General features: G+C 38.9%; 3 protein-coding genes across 3 annotated transcripts; 2 read left to right on the top strand and 1 right to left on the bottom strand.

The window, feature by feature from the left end:
- The first annotated feature begins 2,005 nt into the window (after positions 1-2,005).
- On the top strand, positions 2,006-3,801 carry LOC121913272 (apolipoprotein A-IV-like). The gene is made up of 3 exons (XM_042435946.1): positions 2,006-2,707; positions 2,794-2,944; positions 3,053-3,801. Exons 1-3 carry the CDS (start codon positions 2,668-2,670, stop codon positions 3,630-3,632), a joined length of 771 nt encoding a protein of 256 aa, XP_042291880.1. The 5' UTR covers positions 2,006-2,667; the 3' UTR covers positions 3,633-3,801.
- A 1,785-nt stretch (positions 3,802-5,586) lies between these two features.
- On the top strand, positions 5,587-10,127 carry apoea (apolipoprotein Ea). Its single transcript, XM_042435945.1, has 5 exons — positions 5,587-5,600; positions 6,619-6,681; positions 6,794-6,944; positions 8,329-8,616; positions 9,748-10,127. Exons 2-5 carry the CDS (start codon positions 6,639-6,641, stop codon positions 10,052-10,054), a joined length of 789 nt encoding a protein of 262 aa, XP_042291879.1. The 5' UTR covers positions 5,587-5,600; positions 6,619-6,638; the 3' UTR covers positions 10,055-10,127.
- A 437-nt stretch (positions 10,128-10,564) lies between these two features.
- On the bottom strand, positions 10,565-20,132 carry LOC121913799. The gene is made up of 3 exons (XM_042436611.1): positions 19,990-20,132; positions 18,254-18,446; positions 10,565-18,155 (listed from the first exon to the last, which is right to left on the bottom strand). The coding sequence occupies exons 2-3, from the start codon at positions 18,259-18,261 to the stop codon at positions 11,249-11,251; spliced, it is 6,915 nt and encodes a 2,304-aa protein (XP_042292545.1). The 5' UTR covers positions 18,262-18,446; positions 19,990-20,132; the 3' UTR covers positions 10,565-11,248.
- Positions 20,133-20,765: the final 633 nt, after the last annotated feature.

A 20,765-nucleotide genomic window follows, 5' to 3' on the forward strand; every position in this document is an offset into this window, starting at 1 on the left:
TTAGTGTATTTCTTTCTTTATCCAAAAGTCTATAACAGGTAACATGTCAGAAAAACCTTTTTCTGACCTTCTACTTTAACCAGAGTGGCACATCAATACATTACCTACCTCCAATTAAGTCTCTTTATAATTTGTTTCAAGGTCTGTGTATGCGTCATTTGAAAACAGCGGGAAGTTTATCAGTTTATCAGGGGTTTCTCCCGAGATGAAGACTTTAGCTCCTCTATCTTATCAGTTTGTCCGGAGGGAACTGCTGTATAAGGAAGTATGACATTCTTCTGAAAAGATAATCTGCAGGTCAAATGGCACAACTGGATCAAAGTCCTGCACACATTCACATGTCATGTTAACATCTAATGAGGAAAATACTTTGTCTGCATAAAGTTAAGAATATTTAAGTGTGTCAGTATGCATGTTTACTATGTGCATCTTAACATAACTCACAGTAATCAACAGAAACAATGCAGTATAATATATGTAACAACAGAGTGAAATAGTAACAGCCTCATTATCTAATCTTTCTTACTGTGAGTGTTGAGGTTTCTGTGTCACAACCCATCACTGTTTACACAGCAGTAACCCATTCCTCTACTAACCTCTTGTCAGTGGTCATCACTTTTTAAAATCACATCCAAATCATGTGTATTCTTTCTTAGGGACCGTGTGTCTCAGAAAACTAACGCTTTATTTTACAGGTCTCTTAATTCTGTACAAATTTTGCAGGTATTTAACAGTAAATTTTTAGGACATTTTACAGAGAGGGTGGTCCAATTTGGTACAAATGAACAATTCTACAAAAATACTTACTTTTTAATGTGTAATGTAATATTTGTGTGTCAAATGATACATTAGTATATTAGGTTGTTTCTTAAAAACACTATAATACTATATAAGTGAGTGTCTATCAACAATTTCGGTAACTCTTTATTTTACGGATCCTATACATTCCTACTAATTCCCAGGATTTTTTTTCCAATAATTTCTTAAAAGTAGCTTCTGTATCACTGTTAAATCTTAGGACATTTCTATGAGAGTTTAATGTAATTTGGTTGTATACAGGAAATGTGCTCATGATAGAGTTTTTAAGAAAGAATCTAATATGCTAATATGTAGTTTGACACACAAAACTACACACTGAAAACTAAGTATTTCCTCTCAGTTAAAGAAGCCTAATTTATGAAGAATTTTTGCAAATTAGCAACTAAATATGAAACCAAATATAATAAGTCAGTACTTACCAACTAAACCATTTTTTTTTCTAATTCAAACCACATTGCACCACCCTCTCTGTAAAATGTCCTAAAAATTCATTGTTAAATATCCGCAAATTACTCAGAAAATTTCCAGGAAATTAGAACAAAATTAAAGGACATGGTAGTTTTTCTTTTTACTGAAGGGAGGGTAGTGTTACTTTTTGGGGGGCTACAGGTGAGGGGTCCAAAACAGGAAATAGGATTATAGTCTTATAGGATTATAGTCTTACATTAAGTTACAAGCAGCAAAAGAACAGGAGTAACAAAAAAAACTGCAGGAGCACTTAAGTATAAAAAACAGAGCACAAGCAAAAACTGCAAATAAAATATTTAAAACAAAACAGAAAACATTAAACAGAAAACTGTGGAATAAGATATGTGGCTTCGTATACTACAATATACAGTAATACAGTATATCAAGGGATACTCTAAGTACACTTTGTTGACAATACTTCTGTACTTTTACATGTAACGTAATATTTAACATAGAGATGTTACTGTGATTTGAGTATTTCTTTCATCACTGCCACTCATATAAATTGCATATATGTGCAGACAAATACAGCTTGAAATTTCAGTGTCCGTAACAAAACAAAACAAAACATCCCTCTATTTAGCATTTACAAGCAGCATACAGGCATTTAAATTAAATAGTTTATAACACACTATAATGTTGTTGTGAGCAGATATAAGGACATTTCTACTTTTTATTAATGTACAGTATTTGTCAGCAAATCTCTTATAAAGACATATTTTATATTATTACGACTGTGTTTTGCTATATTGTTGTTCATTGTTTGTTTATATACCAGCCTCCAGTTACATTTGTAGACAAATACATTAATACACACTTATATCTGCTATATTATAGAGTTTTGTAAACAATTTATTAACTGTTTATAAATATTAAATGGAGGGATTTAAAGTAAAGTGCTGAAATTTGGTATCTTTTCTAATAATGGACCTAGAAAATGTCTATTTCAGATGTCTTAAGAACAATTACAACATAAAACAATTACAAAATGAGAAGAAAACATTCTCACAAGTAGTAAATGATCTCTAAACCTGCTCTGGACGCTGTCTGAAACGTGTAAAATGACATTTACATGCGGTTTCATCAGGCAGTGATGACGTCAGAAGCCGTCTCTGACACACTGCTGTTGTGATGTGGAAGCAGCAGTGACAGCACGGCACTCAGCGCTGGACTTTACCCCCCTGTTTCCTCCATACAACTCAGCTGCCTATATATACTTAGAAATGAACAGTGCAGGACACACACACAGTATTCAACAGCTCACTGACTGAACAGCAAGCTCTTGCACAAAGGTAAGACACCAAGAGAATAGTTTTCAGTTCAGGAGGAGAAAAAAAAAACATAAAAAGCTAAATTTTTTTCTCATCTGCAGTGTCAGTCATGAAGTTCCTCGTGGTGCTCGTCTTCGCTGTTTTCACTGGTAAGAAAGTTTTGGTAATTTGGCACAAAAATATGCACAGAACAAGTTTTTTTTTTGTACATCAACCAAAACTTTCCTCTCATCAGGTTGCAATGCCAACATCATGTGGCAAAACCAGCCCAAACGCCAGGTCGACATGGTGAAAGATGCCTTTTGGGATTACGTTGCCAAGGCAACCATGACTGCTGAGGACTCCCTGAAGCAGATCAGACAGTCGGAGCTTGGAAGAGATGTCAAGTAAGAGCCTGAAAAATATTAAAAAGCACTGTTTGATTGGAAAATTTTAGCTTGAAGAAGAAAAAGTTTTCATGACTTAAGTCTGCCTTTCTGTTTGTGTCTCTGCAGCAACCTCATTTCTGAGAGCACCGTCGCCGTCAACAAGTTCACCGAAACTCTGCGTACTCAGGTGGTTCCTCTGACCCAGGACCTCATGTCTAAGTTCTCCCAGGAGGCCGAGCAGCTGAAGGCTCGTCTGGAGAAGGATCTGACCGCCATGAGCACTAACCTGCAGCCGTACGCCGAGGAGCTGGCGGCTGACCTCCAGAGGCAGGTGGAGGAGCTGAAGAAGGAAGCCGCCCCCTACGCAGAGTCCATGGACCCAGAGGCCCTGAAGGCCGTCCTGCTGCAGAAGAGCCAGGAGCTGAAGGGGCAGCTGGACAAGAACGTGAATGAGCTGCAGGCCCAGATGGTCCCCTACACCGAGGAGATGAAGGAGAAGATGGAACAGAGCCTGGATGAGTTTCAGAAGAGCATGATCCCCCTGGCCCAGAGCTTCCAGACCCAGCTGACCCAGAAAACCCAGGAGCTCCAGCAGAGCCTGACTCCCTACGGAGAGGAGCTGAAGGCCAAGCTGGAAGCTGACACCCAGAACCTGAAGAAGCAGCTGGCTGCTCTCTGGAAGTCCTTCTCTAAGCTGACCCAGTAAACGGACTAATACTTTTACCAAGTTGTGAATTAAGCTCAACTGCCTGATCATCAGGTGTTAATGGGACTCATGAAAAGTGCAATACCTCATTTTCTATGTTTTTATGCTCACAGACGCTCGCAGAGGCAAACTTCTGAACTATGTCAGTATTCTATCTATTGTGTGACTGTTTACAACTGTAAGATTTTATCTGTAAAGAAACAATAAATATGTTGAATGTATTTTGTTGCGTCATGGAACTTTCTTCGCATTTGAAATGGAAAATGCACAGCAGTGATTGCAAAAAACAACCCTGTTGGTTAGAAAATGCATTTTGCTGCTATAAATTCTTGTATAACACTATGCTGTCCAATTTTACAAGCACATTTAAATACAGTCACTGGGACAAAAACAAATATTCTCAAGATTAATGACAAATTATTACTGATTCTGCATTTAAATCATCCAACACAAGAAGGCGGAGCAGCAACACACAAGACAGAGCAGAATGAAAAGTGCATCAAGCAACAAATATCAAAAAACTAAAAAAAAATATTGATTTCACTTTAAACAGTTTGAAAATTGGTTTGAAAAAAATTGAGAAGAGATTTCCACCAAAAAATCTCTAATCACCTGAATAAAATGGTAAATGGCTTTATTTACATTTGTACAATGTTTCTGCTGCTCATTCATCCATTCACACTCACATGCCGATGGCAGCGAGCTACCCTGCAAGGTGTTGGCACAATCATCACAATTTGAGGTTCAATATCTTGCCCAACGACACTTCAACATGTGGAGGATCAAACCGCCAACTTTCTAATCAATGCATGACCTGCTCCTGAACCACAGCTCCGGCCCCATAAATTTGATATTGCATCATAATTTTTCCACTGTACTGACTTTATGATGATAATGATGATGATGCTACTGTTTTACCTGTACATCATGTAACAAACGGAGTTGCATCACAGCCTTTAAGGCCATAAGTTCAGGAAAAGCATTTCAAATATTTTGAATACGCAGATAAAAACACAGTCTTGTTGCCTCAGCCGAGTGGTTCCCAGTCTGTTTTACTGGTGACCCTTTAGTGATTTTTTTCTTGTTTGAATAACTTTTAGTAAACTGAGGGGGTCAAATTACCCACTAATTCATTAGATAAAAAGCAAATGTTAGAAGGAATCTTTAAAATAACTATAATTTTGTGTGGCAGAAATATATTTTTTCTGCTTGTGTCCCCTTTGATCTCGACAACCAGGTTGGAAAACACTGCTTCAGTCAAAAACAGAGAAACATTCATGCACTTAAAGCATTCATATGTTACATTTATAATGCATGACACCTGTCTGTATTTTTCTGCCAAAAGTGAGGCCAAAAGTAAACTAGTAATTTTATTTGAAGACAATAAAGTTATTAATGATTATCCCAATCTGTTTTAAAGGCAGCATATTGGAATATTGGAAGGTTTCCCATCTTTTGAAAGTTGTATAAATGTCGTCAGCCGTTGTTAAAGCAGACTATGAACCTCATCCCACAGACGATGAGAGACCTTTGGATGTCTCCCTGTCGCTCCATAAACAGCACTCTGTTTGTGACAAACAAGCTGAGTGTAAGAATCTAATTTTTTTCTGTTTATCTGATTGCACATTTTTAAATGCAGAAAACCACATTTCAAACACAGAACTGAGTCCTGAACACAAACTGATCAGAGGTCTGAATCCATTATAGACTCTGATCAGATATTTTTGGTTGTTCCAAATTTCTGACCTGTGCTTCTATGTGTACTTTCAGTGTGCGACGTGGAGCCAAAAAAAAAACACACACACAGCAATAAAAAGTGACAACAACACAGTTCATGTTGGGAACTTCGGACGCAGGTCAGCGATCCTTGTGACATTTATTGGATCGGATCAAAGCCACCTAACATGTATAAATACTGAGTGACAAGCTCAGTCAGTTTCACAGACGTCCCACATCAGGATCACCGAGGTAAGATGCTGACATTTTATACCTCTGTTCTCCTAAAAAATGATGTTACCATGAATCTTTCATGGCTGATCTTCTCAATAATTAATTTTTATGCATTAAATTAAGTTTGCAGATTTTATTATAACCATGTCAAATGATTTGTAATGATTTGTTGTACAAGATATGTAGTTTAAATAAAAAGAAAACTCTGCTTAGCTGCTTTTAAAAGTTTATCACTTTCACTTTATATCACAAAAATTGTTCTTTAATTTTAGTTTTTTTAAAACAAATCTGCCAATTATTTTCTTGATTAATCCTTATCTATAAGATGTTAGAGAAATGCTCGTCACAATTTACACAATTTTCAAAAGTGGTGTTTTATTTCACCAAAAGTCCAAAAATGAAGAAAATTCAATTTGTTGTCATATATGACGCAAAGAAGCGTCATATAGTCACATTGGAGAGGTGACATTTCTGGCATTTTTGCTGGAAAAATGACGCACGTTGCAGTATAGTCCCAAGTCCGCTTTTCTGACTTTTATTGATTAAGTCTCAGCTATCGATAGATCTTTTCTACATTGATTACTTGGACATGGAATGGTTCAGTACAAACAGAGCTCCTATAGTTAGAGTACATCTCTGCTCAGCCTCAGTAAAGAATCATTTTAATGTTTCAAGTGACAAATAAACTTTGTTTTTGCTCTTCTGGTCATGAATACGGCCTTGATGTGCTCTGATCTCAGGATTGACCCAATTTGGACCCTGAATACTTAAAGTCCTCCTCCACTCAAATATGTTTTACTTATTATATATAACTTTAGTTGGATGTTTGCACTTCACTGTGCAGAATGATGTGTGTGCAGAGTTGATCAAAATAGTTGCTGATTAACTTTCTGATGATCAACTAAATTATTCAACTAATTGTTTCAGCTTTAACAAAAGTGTATATTAATATGATTCACATGACAACAATTTTCAAGTGTCTCACCTCTTTTTGGAAGCAAATAAATAAATAATTTGAACTCTTTTATCATTCCAGGTGTCCTTTTTCTGATCATCATGAAGGTCTTTGCAGTAATCCTCGCGCTGGCAATCGCCTCAGGTGAGTTCATCATTCAGATCCGTCAACAGAGACTTTTTACTCTGGTTTTATTTTAAAGTGTCAATTCTGCTCAGACTCTGAAATGTGTTTGTTTTTTTCTTTCCTAAACCAGGCTGCCATGCAAGAAGTATTGCTCAGGATGACTGGATGAGCTCCTGGGAGTTGACGGTCGACAAGTTTAAGGATTATTTCACAGATCTGAACACAAAGGCCGACGACCTGGTGCAGAACATCAAGAGCTCGCAGATCAGCAGAGAACTGGAGTGAGTTCAATATCTGTATCTGACTTACATAGGTGTGACCTTTTATGACCTCTATGTCACAATATTAATACATGATAGACTTTATGTGCTGTAAATTGACAGACCTGCTTATAATCGTGTCTACAGGTCACACTTTTCTCGAATATTTGTAAAATTATAAGTGTTTTAAGCTACACCGACTGCTCAAGTAATTTTAAATTTAGTCAGATATAGTGAAGGATCACTGCACTCACTCTTGTTTATCTGGTGTGTTTAAAACCAACAAAATCTTAAGTCCAACTGGAGGTAAACTGGTTCAAAACAGTTCAGCTTCCTCAGTGTGCAGGCTCCAACATTTTAAATTTACACTGGGAATTTCTTTTAGATAAATTCAGGCTGTGACTGATATATTAAATAAATAAGTAACAAAGTATATTGTTAATACTGATGAGTCAAGGAATAAGCAGCATTTTATTGCTGTAGCTGATGATAGATTAGATAGGAAAGAAGAAAAACAAAGTTCTGTTACATAACAGGATTAACTGGATAACTGGATTAAATTTGGACAATTTTTCTTTAATCTTTGCATTTTTGTGAAATATTGGAGAACTTTACCTCTTTTAGCCTCAAGGATTTGCTTATTTGAATCCATGTGAGTGGAAATGTCTCTTTGGTGGAAGTGCAAACAATTCAGAGACATCTGAAACATGATAAAGAGATGCACATACATTTTTTGGAAACACACACAATTCAAAAAGTTTGAGAACCACTGGTTTAATGTATAATCTTATCATTATGTTGTTTTATGTAAAATTGAATTTTAAAAGTATCTAAAGCTGTCAACTGTAAAATTGTGCTTAAGTACAGTACTTGAGTAAATGTACATAGTTTAAGTAAAAGATCTGAATCCTTCCTCCAGCCCCGTTAACTCTGTAACTATTAAAAAACAGTTTTTATCTGGATCTTTGTGTTCTTGTCGGACTGATCCCAGTTTGTTGCATTTAATCACAAACATAAACAAAGAGCTGTTTGGTTATGAAGACACATTGTGACTCAGCTGAGTGTGACGAGGTCAAGCAGCTTGTTGCAGTGAGGTGAGATATGTAGAGAGCTGCTGACTGAGGCCCGAGGTTCACTACAGTCTCAAGTCCACTTTTCTGACTTTTACTGATTTAGGCTCAGCTACTGATAGATCTTTGATTTCTATATTGATTACTTGGACATGGAGTGGTTCAGTACAAACACAGCTCTTATAGATAGTTTATATCTTGCTTGTAAAAAACTCAGATTTAAGTTAAACCCAAGAAACTTTCCACTTTGAGCAGATAAGCACATTTTTTGAGTGGAGGGGAACTAATAAAAAACCAATAAGATCTTTAAACTCATCTTTCTTGCCCTCCGTCAGCACCCTGATCCAGGACAGCATGTCAGAACTGGCCATGTACAAGGACGACGTGCAGTCCAAGCTGGCCCCCTACACTCAGGAGTCTGCAGAACGTCTGGGTCAAGACCTGAAGCTTCTGGGTGACAAACTCCGCGACCACATGACAGAGGCCAAGGAGCAGATGGACAAGTACACCCAGGAGCTGCAGACCATGATGGAGCAGAACGTCGATGACGTCAGAGCCAGGGTCTCCACCTACACCCGCAAGATGAAGAAACGCCTCAACAAGGACACCGCAGAGATCAAGAAGTGAGTGAAACCCTAGACTGAGGCAGAGAGGTGACCACAGATAGGTTTACTAACTATTTAAAAGACCTTTGATTGCTTTATTGAGTTTTATTGAGTTCTTCTTAGTGGATCTCATCAGAAAATTTGTGTTATTTTGCAGGTCCTTTCTCAAATACTTCAAATACTACAAATTTAACAGAAAAAAGCTTTTAACTAAATGCTTTTTTTAATTCTGGTGTTACATTTATGAGACAAATATTCTATATATTTATGATGTGAATTCTTCTTTTGATGTTTATGATACTTTTGAAGCTCAAATTTTCTATTTTTTTTAGTTCCTATTTTATAATATTTCTTAATATCACACATTGACTCTGTCTTGATAAAGGCTGGTGGACTATGAAAACACCAGTTTACTGTGCTCAAAATAAGTCCAGGACTTGGTCTGGAAAGTTCTTTTAATTAAATATATTAAATGTTGTCAATAAGCTTAAATAAAACCCAATCATGCACAGGACTGTAAACACCACTGATGATGCCAAGGTCATGTCTGCAGCATTATTTTTTTCTATTAATTTGACTGTTTTTAAGCAAAATTATTCTTAAATTAAATTAAAATATATTACATCCTGACAGAATGGAAATGGCTTTTAAACTGCATTTAGCACTATAATGTGTGGAGATCAAATTTACAGGAAATATAATTGAACAGTTAAATAAGTAAATAGAAATAATGAATGGGGGCAATTTGCCCTGCTGACATACAGTTGTTTGTGACTAATGTAATTTAAACTTACTTTTTATACTGTTGGGTAGTGTAATCTACATTTTTGCAACAATTTACAGGCTTAATTGTATTTAAATGTCTTTTTACACTGCCTTGTGTTGCTTTTATATTCTTTCTTGATGCCTTTTATGCTCTACATAAAGCACCTTGAAATGCCTTGTTGTTGAAATGCGCTACACAAATAAACTTGCCTCGCCTTGATAAAAGGGTTGGTTTGTAAAATATTAACTTGTAAATGTAGTGATGAGTCGAAGGTGATGTTTCCCTCTGAATTGTAGAAGTATGAAGTGGCATCAAATGGAAATCCTCAATTAAAGAACAAATTAAGACTGACTTCAATGTGAACTGTTCTGTCCTTTTCTCAGACAAGTCGCTGACTATTTTGAGGAACTTGGATCCCGCACCTCAGACAACATGGAGGAGATGAGGACACGTTTCGACCCTTATTTCTCTCAAGTGCGTGACAACGCCCAGGCAAAGATCACCACCCTGAACAGTCTGCTGAAGACGCAGGTGGAGAACATCAAGGACAAGCTCGAGATCACAACCGAGGACATCAGGGAGCGCTTCGAGAAAACCACTGGAAATCTGCGCTCCACCCTGGAGGAGAAGATGGAGGAGGTCCGCAACTGGTTTCAGCCTTACGTCTCCATGATCAGTGACAATGTGTAAACACTGTCATCAAAGTGTCTGGACTGTCTACTTATCCATCGCTTTCTGTATCCAAAAAGCTGGTTTGTAAAGAGTTTTAAAACATGAATAAAGATACTCAGCTATAAAAGGGAAGTTGTTTGTTATCACTTAAGGCACCTGAACAGAAACAGCAGTTCACATGTGTGTAGAAAATCACTGATCATGATTAATGTGCTCAAACAACACATTTACATGCTTGTTTGTAATTGATCTTGACTAAACTGCCTCTATTATTTGCATCCAATAACTTATTAAAGTCACTATGTGTAGGGATTAGAAAATGGAGATTTGGCTAAAAGCAAAAAATAGACTATTTTAACCAGAATTGTTTCATTTTTCTACATTTTTTCATTAGAATAATTTTCAAAATGCGATAATATAGTAAAAACATTAAATCTTACATAAAATTCAACACAGTAATAAGATATATGACAGGAGCTAAAAAAAATAGAACCAAAGCAAAATCACAGTTGTGTCCATTTTTACTGAAAAACTATTATATTACAAAAGATCAATAAAGATTTTTTTTTTTTTTTTACAGATCAACAGGTTCACATGAATATATTTAACATTTATGGTTTCTGGGTGTTCAGTCTCTGACCATGTTCACTGCCCTTAAAAGACACCAAAAACACTGAGATGTTCACATTAATGGAAGATAAAAAGAATCTCAACTGAAATGTATAAATCAAACACTGATGAGGTTTAATCATCAGACTACAGCCTGAATGATAAGATATAAAAAAATAATGTATTCAGAGTAAAAAAATACACACACTAAAAAAACTGCTCTACAGTATACATACAGTATTTGCATTAAAATATCTCAAAACATATGTAACAAACAGTAAAGCACCATATCAACAGGTAGAAAAGGTGTAATCAGTAAAACAGTAAACTTTGTGATTCAGTAGCAGAATATCAGAGCAGCAGTACTTGTTTGTTTTCCTTTAAAAATATAATCTCTAAAATGTTTACTGCAGCAACAGATTTTGTCACAAACCTTTGAGTGTGATGTGTTACCAAAAATAAAAGTTACACAGCCTCAATAAAGGAATAACTGCAGATCTACATAAATAACAGTTTACATTCAAGATTTTCTTTTCCATAAATCGTTATAAAACCATTAAAAGGCATTCATGTCTCTGAAACCGGACCCTAAACTTTAAGCTTCTACATCCCTTTGGCATGATCTATGTAATGTTCATGCAGCTTTGAGATGTCTGTAAATGTTTCCGTACAAATTGCACAGTTGTGAGCGTCGTCCACAGACTCGTTCTCCTTGAGTATCATACAAACTGGTTCAAGTTCAGCTGAATCGCTATCGCAGCCACCGATATCGGTTATATCCTTCAACGCATCCTGATACTGATCCTGAAGTTGCTGATGTGAGCTGCCTGTTTGATGTTCATCCATGTCTCCAAGTTTGGAAACAGCTGAGGATTGAGGTATATTTGAGGTATTTGGAGCTGGTTGTCCTTGAGGAGAGGCAGACGACATTGTGTCGCTGGCGGTGATGGATGGACTTTGTTCTTCTTCTGTATCTGAAATGACAACGGGCGGCTCTGAGGAGACGACAGGTACGACATAAAGGCGGTCTGGGTGAGGGTACCTGAACAGATGTTTTTTATTGCTCACTGGAAGACGTCGCGTCCGCTGAGACGGCTCTGAAACGTCTCTCTGTTGTCGCATGTCTTCCTGGGCTCTGCTGGGAATACAAGAGGCGACGCTCTCTGGAAGGTTGCCCGGCTTTTCCCCCACAGTGAAATGGCAAACCTGATGCGCCTGAAGGAGATCTGTGCTTGAGAACTTTGCCGTGCATTTCCTGCAGTGATAGGGAAATAAAAATGGCTCAACAAGCCCTGCAGGCTGAGGGACATTGAGACGTGTCCTGTGAGTCTTCAGGTGAGTCTTTAAAGCGCTGATATGTGGGAATGAGGTGTTACAAGGGAGGCAGAAATGTGAACCGACCCCTTTGTGTAGCAGCTTGTGTTTCTTCAAGTGTCTCAGGCTGGAAAAACTCTTTCCACATGTGCTACATTTCATGCCGTCATCCTGTTTGTGACATTCAAAGATGTGAGCGCTCAAATTTTCGTCACTGGAAAAGGTGTCAGGACATAAAGGACATGCGTAGGGCATCTGGGCTGCGTGTTCCCGCAGGTGATCGATGTACGAACCCAGGAAGCGAAACTCCAGATCACACTGGCTGCAGCAGAAAGGTCTGACTGTTCGTCGGTGTGAACGCCGATGCAGCCACAGCTTGTTCCAACGGTTAAAGGATTTTCCACAGTGTCCACATGAGTATCTGCCACAATGCCTCCGAATTAATGACTGTGGGTGAAATCTGGAGGGCTGTCGAGTTGTTTGATCGTTTCCCGCATCAGAAAACTTGCCACCAGGGTTCGGAGATGGAACACTGATGTCAAAATCGTCATTTACAGACGGGCTGGAGTTGCTTGGCGATGGTGGTGGTGATTGCATGTCTGTGACCTCTTTTTCATCTGTTTCCACTTGAGGTGAAAAGGACGTTTGACTCTTCTGGTCCTCATGTGGAGGTTCACTCGCCTGATTTTGTGGATCCTCTGGTTCCTTCCAGATCTCAGACAGGGAGGATCCACATGCCCTCTCCTCTCCTGTGTCCACTTGAGCTGGAAAAGACATTTGACTCTTCTGGTCCTCATGTGAAGGTTCACTCCCCTGATTTTGTGGAGCTTCCAGTTCCTCACAGATCTCGGACAGTGAGGGTCCACACGCCCTCTCCTCTCCTGTTTCCACTTGAGGTGAAAAGGATGTTTGACTCTTCTGGTCCTCATGTGGAGGTTCACTTGCTTGATTTTGTGAAGCTTCTGGTTCCTTCCAGATCTCTGACAGGGAGGATCCACACGCCCTCTCTTCTCCTGTTTCCACTTGAGGTGAAAAGGACATTTGATCCTCCTGGTCCACATGTGGAGGTTCACTTGCCTGATTTTTTGGAGCTTCTGGTTCTTTCCAGATCTCGGACAGGGAGGATCTACACGCCCTCTCCTCTCCACTTGCTCTACAGCAAACACTGCAGTGACTTCTCATGTCAGACGCATGCTCATACTCTTGCCCACATGTCTCACAAGTGTAAGACTTGCTTTGATGGTGTGTTTGTAAATGCAGAACATGCTGGCACCAGTGACGGTGAATTTGCTTGCATATTGGACATTTAAAATACACAGGAGTGACAATCTGTCCTTCAACGCCCTGAGAAAACAAGAATCCCTCAATGTCAACTTGATTACCCTCAGAGGAGTCTCGTTCCTCAGAGCAAACTTCAGACACTTGATGTGAGCGTAACAAAGCAAAGCTCCCGAAGGCTTTTTCACATCTGGCACAGGAGAAAGGTGTGACTCCTGAGTGCATCTCAGAGTGACGTTTAAGCTCCTGCAGCTTGACGAAACCTGTACAACACACGGAGCAAGAATACGGTTTTACAGGCCAGTGAGTCTTTTCATGAACATTCAGACTTGAAGGCTTACAAAACTTTTTCCCACAGACAGAGCAGGTGTGTGGCTTTCCACCGTGTGTTCGTCCATGCATCTTAAACGTTGCTCTGCTGATGAACTCTTTACAACAAATTGAACACCTGAAAGGCTTATTATGGCTGGAAGTGACTGGAGAGTTAAGACAATCATCCACCTGCTGGTTGTGTGCATCTTCAGCAGTCACATTTGAGCTCTTTATGTCTTTCACATGAATAACAAAATGAACAATCAGTTCGTCTTTACTTTTAAATTTCTGGTCACAACATGGGCAACAAACTGCAGGTGACTCAGTGTGGATTTTTGTGTGCAGGTTGAGTCGGGAAATGTGAGCAAATCTCTTGCCACATGTTGTGCATCTGTAAGGTTTTTCTCCCGTGTGAATGCGCTTGTGTACCGTGAACGCTGAGATGTGTCGAAATGAGCGACCACAAAAAAAGCATTTAAGGGGTTTTTGTGGTTTCAGTTTTTGAGGTAGAGGGTCATAGTTTTTAAGTTTAGATGAGCGTTTGGCACGAGTGTTGGCTGTCGTCTCTTCTGCTTGATCGCTGCTCAGTGGCTGCACAGTGTTTCTTTGTGTAACGTCGTCATTTTCATCTTTCAGCTTGAGATCGATCATTTCATCATCTGTTAAAGAATTACAGGGATAAAATGAAAAAGGAGACATAGAGGACTCAAAAGATGCATGAATCTGATGTTGCTTTAGCTTCTTTTTTGGATACCATACAGTTTTATTCCTTCGTCTCTTCCGTGTGGTTTTCATTTTTGTATTTCCAGCAGAAACAGCTGATTCAGTCGGGCTGATTTCATCCTGAAATGGTGATGCCGCCTCTGATGTTAGTTCTGATATTTTGCTTTCATCATGTTCTTGTTTAACAGCATATAAATCCGTATTGGCTGTGTGGTGGATTGAAGAGACTGTATCTTCCATTTTTACAGCTTTTGATGCTTTACCAGACCTAGCAGGTGCTTTTCCTTTCCCACCTTTACACGTCATCTTTGGTTTGCTGCAGATTTCTTGGTTCACAGGAACTCTTGTATCACTTTCAGGCTGCTCACTAGATTTCTGGTTTGGTAGTCCCATCAATGCCTTCTTCTTTGCTGTTTGTCCAAACTTGTGTTTTGTCGTCACCTTGCTCCTAATATTTTCCCTCCCTGTCAATTCTGATTTTGGAGCCTCACATTCAAACTCAAAAGAAACTTTCAGGGCATTTTTCAAATCTGATACCACATCTTCCATCTGTGACGTGTCCTCTAATAACACGGCTGCAGAGGATTTCGTCTTGCGTTTGCGGCTCACTCTTTGATTTCCTCGTAGGCTCTTCTCACTTGATCCTGTTTCTGTGATTTCTGGACTTTCTTTTGTTTGACCTCTAAAAGAAGCAAAGATTTTATCTTCAGGTTCTAATTTTACATCTTTGTTATCCTCGACAGTACACAGCTCTGGTTTTACTCTTTTACTTCTCTTACCCTTCTCTTTCACTTTTTCTTGTATGTTTTTATTTAAACTAGCGTTGGCAGGATTTGGAACAATATTAAATCCCTCACCTGAATGATCTGATACAAGTCTCTGCTTTTCTATTTTACCTTCCCTCTTTCTTTTAGCTTTTATATTTTCTGGCACATTTTCATGCAAAGACGGGGATGTAAGGCCATATTCAACACTTTGGACTTCACCAGTCACTTTTACATTTTCCTCAACTAAGGCTGCCACTTTAAGACGTCTTCTTCCCACCACATGTTTCTTTTTGCCTTTGAATTTTTTCATATTTTCAGGATTTGCTGCCTCTATTCTGTCAGACATCAGCTGCTCCTCCTTCGGCACATTCACCGTTTCCTCTTGATTTCCGGTTATTTTCACATCTTGTGGATTTTCTTTCGGTGGGTTTGTGACGTTGTCTTGAACATTCAGAACTTCATCTAACATATTACCATTTTTCACCACTGCTTCATCCACCACTGGCTCCTTTTTAACTGCCCTTGTGCGCCTGCATTTTGAAACCTGTGAGCGTTTTATATCTTTCAAATAACTAATTAAAATCTCTTCAGGCTGTGCAGTTACTCCCTGAATCACATCATTGACTCCTAAACTGCTAGATGTCACTTTTCTCTGCTTTAATCTCTTGCATTTTGTCTCATTTCTTTGCTGGTTTTCCAAGAAAGTGTTGTCAGGCTCCGGTTTAACCTTCTTCCTTCTCCCTGCTTGCTTCAGCCATTTGTGAGCTGTGTCCAGAGCTTTACCAGTTACTGATGATCCTGAATTTTCTACATCCTCTTCTGCATTATTATTGATCTTGTCACCACACAGCAGTTCTCCTTCACTGCCACAAACAGAAATCAGTTTGGTGGGTTTTTTGGTATTATCTCTGTATTCACTTGGGAGTTTCCTTTTCCTGCATGGTTGAGTTTTTATGGGCGAGATATGTCTCTCATCTGATTCCTTTTTTATATGTATCGGAGGAGAATCCAGCTGATTTAACGTGTGCACTTCACATTTAATATTTAAATCAGGATTCATAGTTTGCTCACTAGCTTCGTCTTCTACCTTCTTCAGTTTTCTTTGACCTTTACGTGGTTTCTCAGGATTAATCCCCCTGGTTGTTTCCTCATTTAACTGTTGCTCTTGACCGAATGTGTCACCCTGAATATCAAAATAATCACTCTCCTCTTTATTAGGGGCATTTAAAGTTATTGTATTCTTTGCTCTTTGTACCGGCCTCTTTTGTTGTCTGCTCTTCTTTTTAGTTAATGGCAGAGTCACTGGTTCACAGGCTGGTTCAGTCTTAATATCAGACATCTGCATGAGGAATTCAGCAGCTGCGCATTGGATCATTGCAGGTTCAGATACAGGTACATTCACAGGCTCTGCTTTGTATTTTTTATTGTTAGCAGTGTGTTTTTGAGGGTTTTGAAGCTGTGAAGTTGAAATGTCGGTAATTTCTTTCTCAAGGGCTGTTTCATTTTGTTTCTGCAGAGAAATATCGTCTGCTGAAAGCAGCTGAACAGCTTGTTGTCCCTTTTTGCATTTTGGTCTAGATGTATGAATTCTCTTTTTCCTGACTTTCTTTAAAGTCTTTGGATGTCTAGTTTTAACCGCCGCGTTCGGTACACCGCAGTCCCAGTGTTCAACTTGAAATGATACCTCATCGTTAGGGGAAACACCTGCTGAGTCTTCTGTTTTGATGATGGATTCAGGAGTTACATCCGTAGTTTCAGCAGATTTTAACTTTGAGCGTTGCCTTTCAGTCGACTTTCTCTTAGAAGCTTTTGACATCACCTCTTTCTTCCTTTTCTTTCCTCTGGACGAAACCTGAGACAGAGATGTCTGCTGGTAAGACAGATCATCTTCTTTACATGTGTCGCTCTTTTTATTGTCACGGATAATTTCTACATCCTGAACAAACTGTTTATCTTTTGACATTAGCGCCTTTTTTCTGAATGTTCGTCCAGCTTTCTTTTTCAACTTTGTTCCAGGTGGATCCTTGCTGTGTATTTTTGCAGCTGTCGTGCACAATGCTTCGTTTTCATCCTTTTGAGTGACATCTGACACCAAGAAACCTTCGCTGACACCCTGTGGCATCATGGCGTTACAATCTGTTAATGTCTGAGGTAAATGTTTTTGTTTGGTTCTCTTTTTAACAGAAGATGTGGGGCTCTTTTTTCTCCGTTTAGAGGTTTGCGTTTTCGATAAATCAACACTGGATATTGCTGCTGGACTATTTATTGCTATTTCACTGTTATCACATGTGATTTTTGTATCTTCTTTGAAAGTCACTGAGCTAACTTTCCTTGCTGTTCTTTGCACTTTTGGTGCCGTTATTAACCTGGAACGCTCTGAGACTTCTCGGTTCAAATCAGGTACATCAAGCAAATTTGTGGATGTGCTACAGGCTTCTTTTGCTTGTTTTTTGCTGGTGGAAGGTGTTCCTCTCTTTTTCTTTAATGTCACTTGTGGTGCTGCTGTTTGACCTGAAAATGTCACGTCTGCTGAGACAGCTGGGAAAAAAGTTTCTTTATCACAATCACTCCTTCCGACTTCTGGAGATTTTGTGATAATTGTGTTACTGTGAGATGTAACTGAAGATGTGAATGTTTCCTCTTTCTGGTTTAACACTGATGGTTCAGGTTCTGATAAAGGTCCATTTGAATATTTCACTTCTGATGTTTCAATTATCTCTGAATCCCATTCTTTGGCAATTACAAACAGTTTGGCCATTTTCATGAGGGTTTTCTTTTTGAAGCGTCGGCCAGATTTGAGTTTCTGCTGCTGCTGCATTTGATGAAGAGTCGAGTGATACCGCGTTTTCTCCTCCTCGCTCTCTACAATCGGTGGAGTCTGATGGGATGTAGTTACACCAACCTTGTCGTTTACAGATTGGCTTTCAGTGTCTGTTCCAAGAGCAGTTGCGTTTCCACGATCATCTCTGACAGCATCGTCTCTACAGCCTGTGTTTTGTGTTTGAGTGTCCATCGGGCAGGCTGGATGAGAATCAGCTGCAGGTTTCACCAAATCAGGTACCTCTTCAGCCCTGGTGTTGGACAGTGTTTCAGTGTTTCTTTCCATGTTATTCATTCTGCAATTAAATGAAATGAAAGAAATCAAACACAGAAGATAAGTCAGCATATTTGAAACAAAAACACCCTGAGAAATACTGCTAATTTTCAAAATCACCTCTCCATCAGTAGTTTTCTAAACAGGATTTGTGAAAACCTTGTGGACTGTGGAAGTGATGCAGTCGTCTCTGTCCTCCATCTTGAGTCTCTTCACGAGTTGTTTACTGTGTTTCAGTCTCAGCATATCAGACATCCGACCAGCTGCTCTCATCACATCGCTCCACCGGGATGATTAAAGACAGGATATCCACCTGATATCACAGAATAATACAGAAGAGGATGTATATTTGCACTCAAAACAAAACAACAAAAGTGTTGTCTGCTCCACTGACATGAAGATGCAAAAATTGCCCCTTGGAAAAAAAAATTACCCTGGTTGTCCCAGTATCACAATATCACAAACTTTGCCTCATATCTTTATACACCAGTAATTACACTGCACTCAATGTGTAATTGATTTGGTCATGCATGATGTTCTGGATTGGGGGTGGACAATGTGATGATACTGTACAAAACAACAGAGATTTTGCTACCGCTTGTACCTTGGTGGCTATTGAATATCTCTGGTTGTTGGCTAGTGTGGGAAATGTTGAAAATCAGCGAGCAGGACTGTGTTATCGTAATATCGGATCAAAGAGGCATCCTGGTAGCCAAAGATTAAGGTGCTGCTCAAGTCTGACCTTTGTTGCACGTCATTCCCCTCATTTTCTGTCACCTTTCTACTATTTGCGGTGTAATAAAGGCATAAGTATACTCCAGAATAATAATTAAAAAATGGACATTAATATTCCATATCACAGTCATGTTAATGTTTTAAAGTTTAGTGTATTTAATGGGTGAAAATAAAAACTATTGATTTCCTTTGCATCCTCCATTCAAAGTCACACAACTGACTCACAGAACGCAGAGACAATGTGCAAGTTCATAAAACAGAGATGCTTTGTATTGTTGCTTTAACTAACATTATCTCTACAAAAAGTCACAACACAGTAAATGTGTAATAACTGATTTTATTATTATTATGCTGCTGATAATCTGATCAAAGTGGCATCATTTATTCCAGTTTAGCTCATTTTTATCTTGTTTTATTTTATTCCTTTAAAACTGTTCTTACATGTGTCATTTTATATTGCCTTGTGTTTCTTTTATATATTATCTTAATGTCTTTGAATTGTTGTTAAAAGATGTTACAAATAAACTTGCCTTGTAAAAAGAAGAAACCTGTTTATTTAGCATCAAAAACAGTCACTTAATGATGTAATAATAATGTTACACATGAACACATGAACAGTTCATCTGCTGAGTCAGTGGTTCTCGAACTTTTTCACCTAAAGGACCCCTAAACTGACATTAAGTAGACCGCGGACCCCCATCTGAGTTTTGCTTTTGGATGTTTTACAGAAAGTGTATGAAACCCAACAGAGTCAAACGTGCTGTCAATGTGTTACTTATAGAAGGAATTACAGTGAAAATAAATGATTCCCCTTTTTTGCTAGGGACCCTCTGGGACCCCCTCTGGGACCCCTGGGGGTCCCCAGACCTCACTTTGAGAACCACTGTGCTAAAATGTTTCAGCTCACGAGGTTAAATGTGGGCGTGTGCAGAGATATTTATGTTTATGTTGAATCTGAACACACAGCAATGACTCACAAACCTACAAGCACATCAATAAATGTTGCACACTGTTTAAACACACTGTATTTGGTGGAGAATCGGCTCTGTGCGCTAAAAACTTGCAGCTAAGACTTCGTGCTACTGTTTTGATTAAACCGGCTGGTTGGACTTTGTTCTTACCGGATTCACAAACCAGAATCAGACGTCTGACGGTCCTCAGCTGTAACAGGTTACCTGTCCGCTGCAACAACAAAACATCAGCCGCCTCTCATTATCAGTTTGTGTATAAATGTGCTTCCAGGGTTGTTTTCCTGCAGGAGGGGCCGCAGCATAGCGGAAGCTGACGTCATCGCCTCCCCCTCCTCACTTCAGGTGGTCTTTTCCAACAGTTTGCATTTCTCTGTGATTATTCTTCAAAATCATTTCTAAATAAATAATACATAAAAAGAGGGGAATTACACATATCTTTCTAATTCTCTGACACTATTTAAACTAAACATTATTCAGTATTTAATTAATAAAGAAAAAAGAAAAAACTAATTACAAACCTCTTTTACTTCTTTATGATCACTTTAAAGAACCAGTGTGCAAGATTTAGTGGCATCTAGCGGTGAGGTAGCAGATTACAACCAACTGAATACCCCTCCCCTCACCCTTCCCTTCCCAGCATGTAGGAGAACTTACGATGGCTTCGAAACTTGTGAAAAACCAGTGTTTAGTTTGTCCATTCTGGGCTACTGTAGAAACATGGCAGGCTCTGTGGAAGATGACCATGGATGTATTATAACAGCTGGATACTGGGCGAAAATGGCACCTATTCAGTCCAATAAGAATTGCTTAGCTGGCGCATACGCCCAGAAAAGATTCTAGCTTCTGGGTTTGCTTCCGCGTTGTGCGGCCCACTGAATATGCGCAGTAACGTTTCCCCTACTGGTCCCGTCTGCAAATTCCTGCTC

This window comes from Thunnus maccoyii, chromosome 15 (assembly GCF_910596095.1).
Source record: "Thunnus maccoyii chromosome 15, fThuMac1.1, whole genome shotgun sequence".
Lineage (NCBI taxonomy): Eukaryota > Metazoa > Chordata > Actinopteri > Scombriformes > Scombridae > Thunnus > Thunnus maccoyii.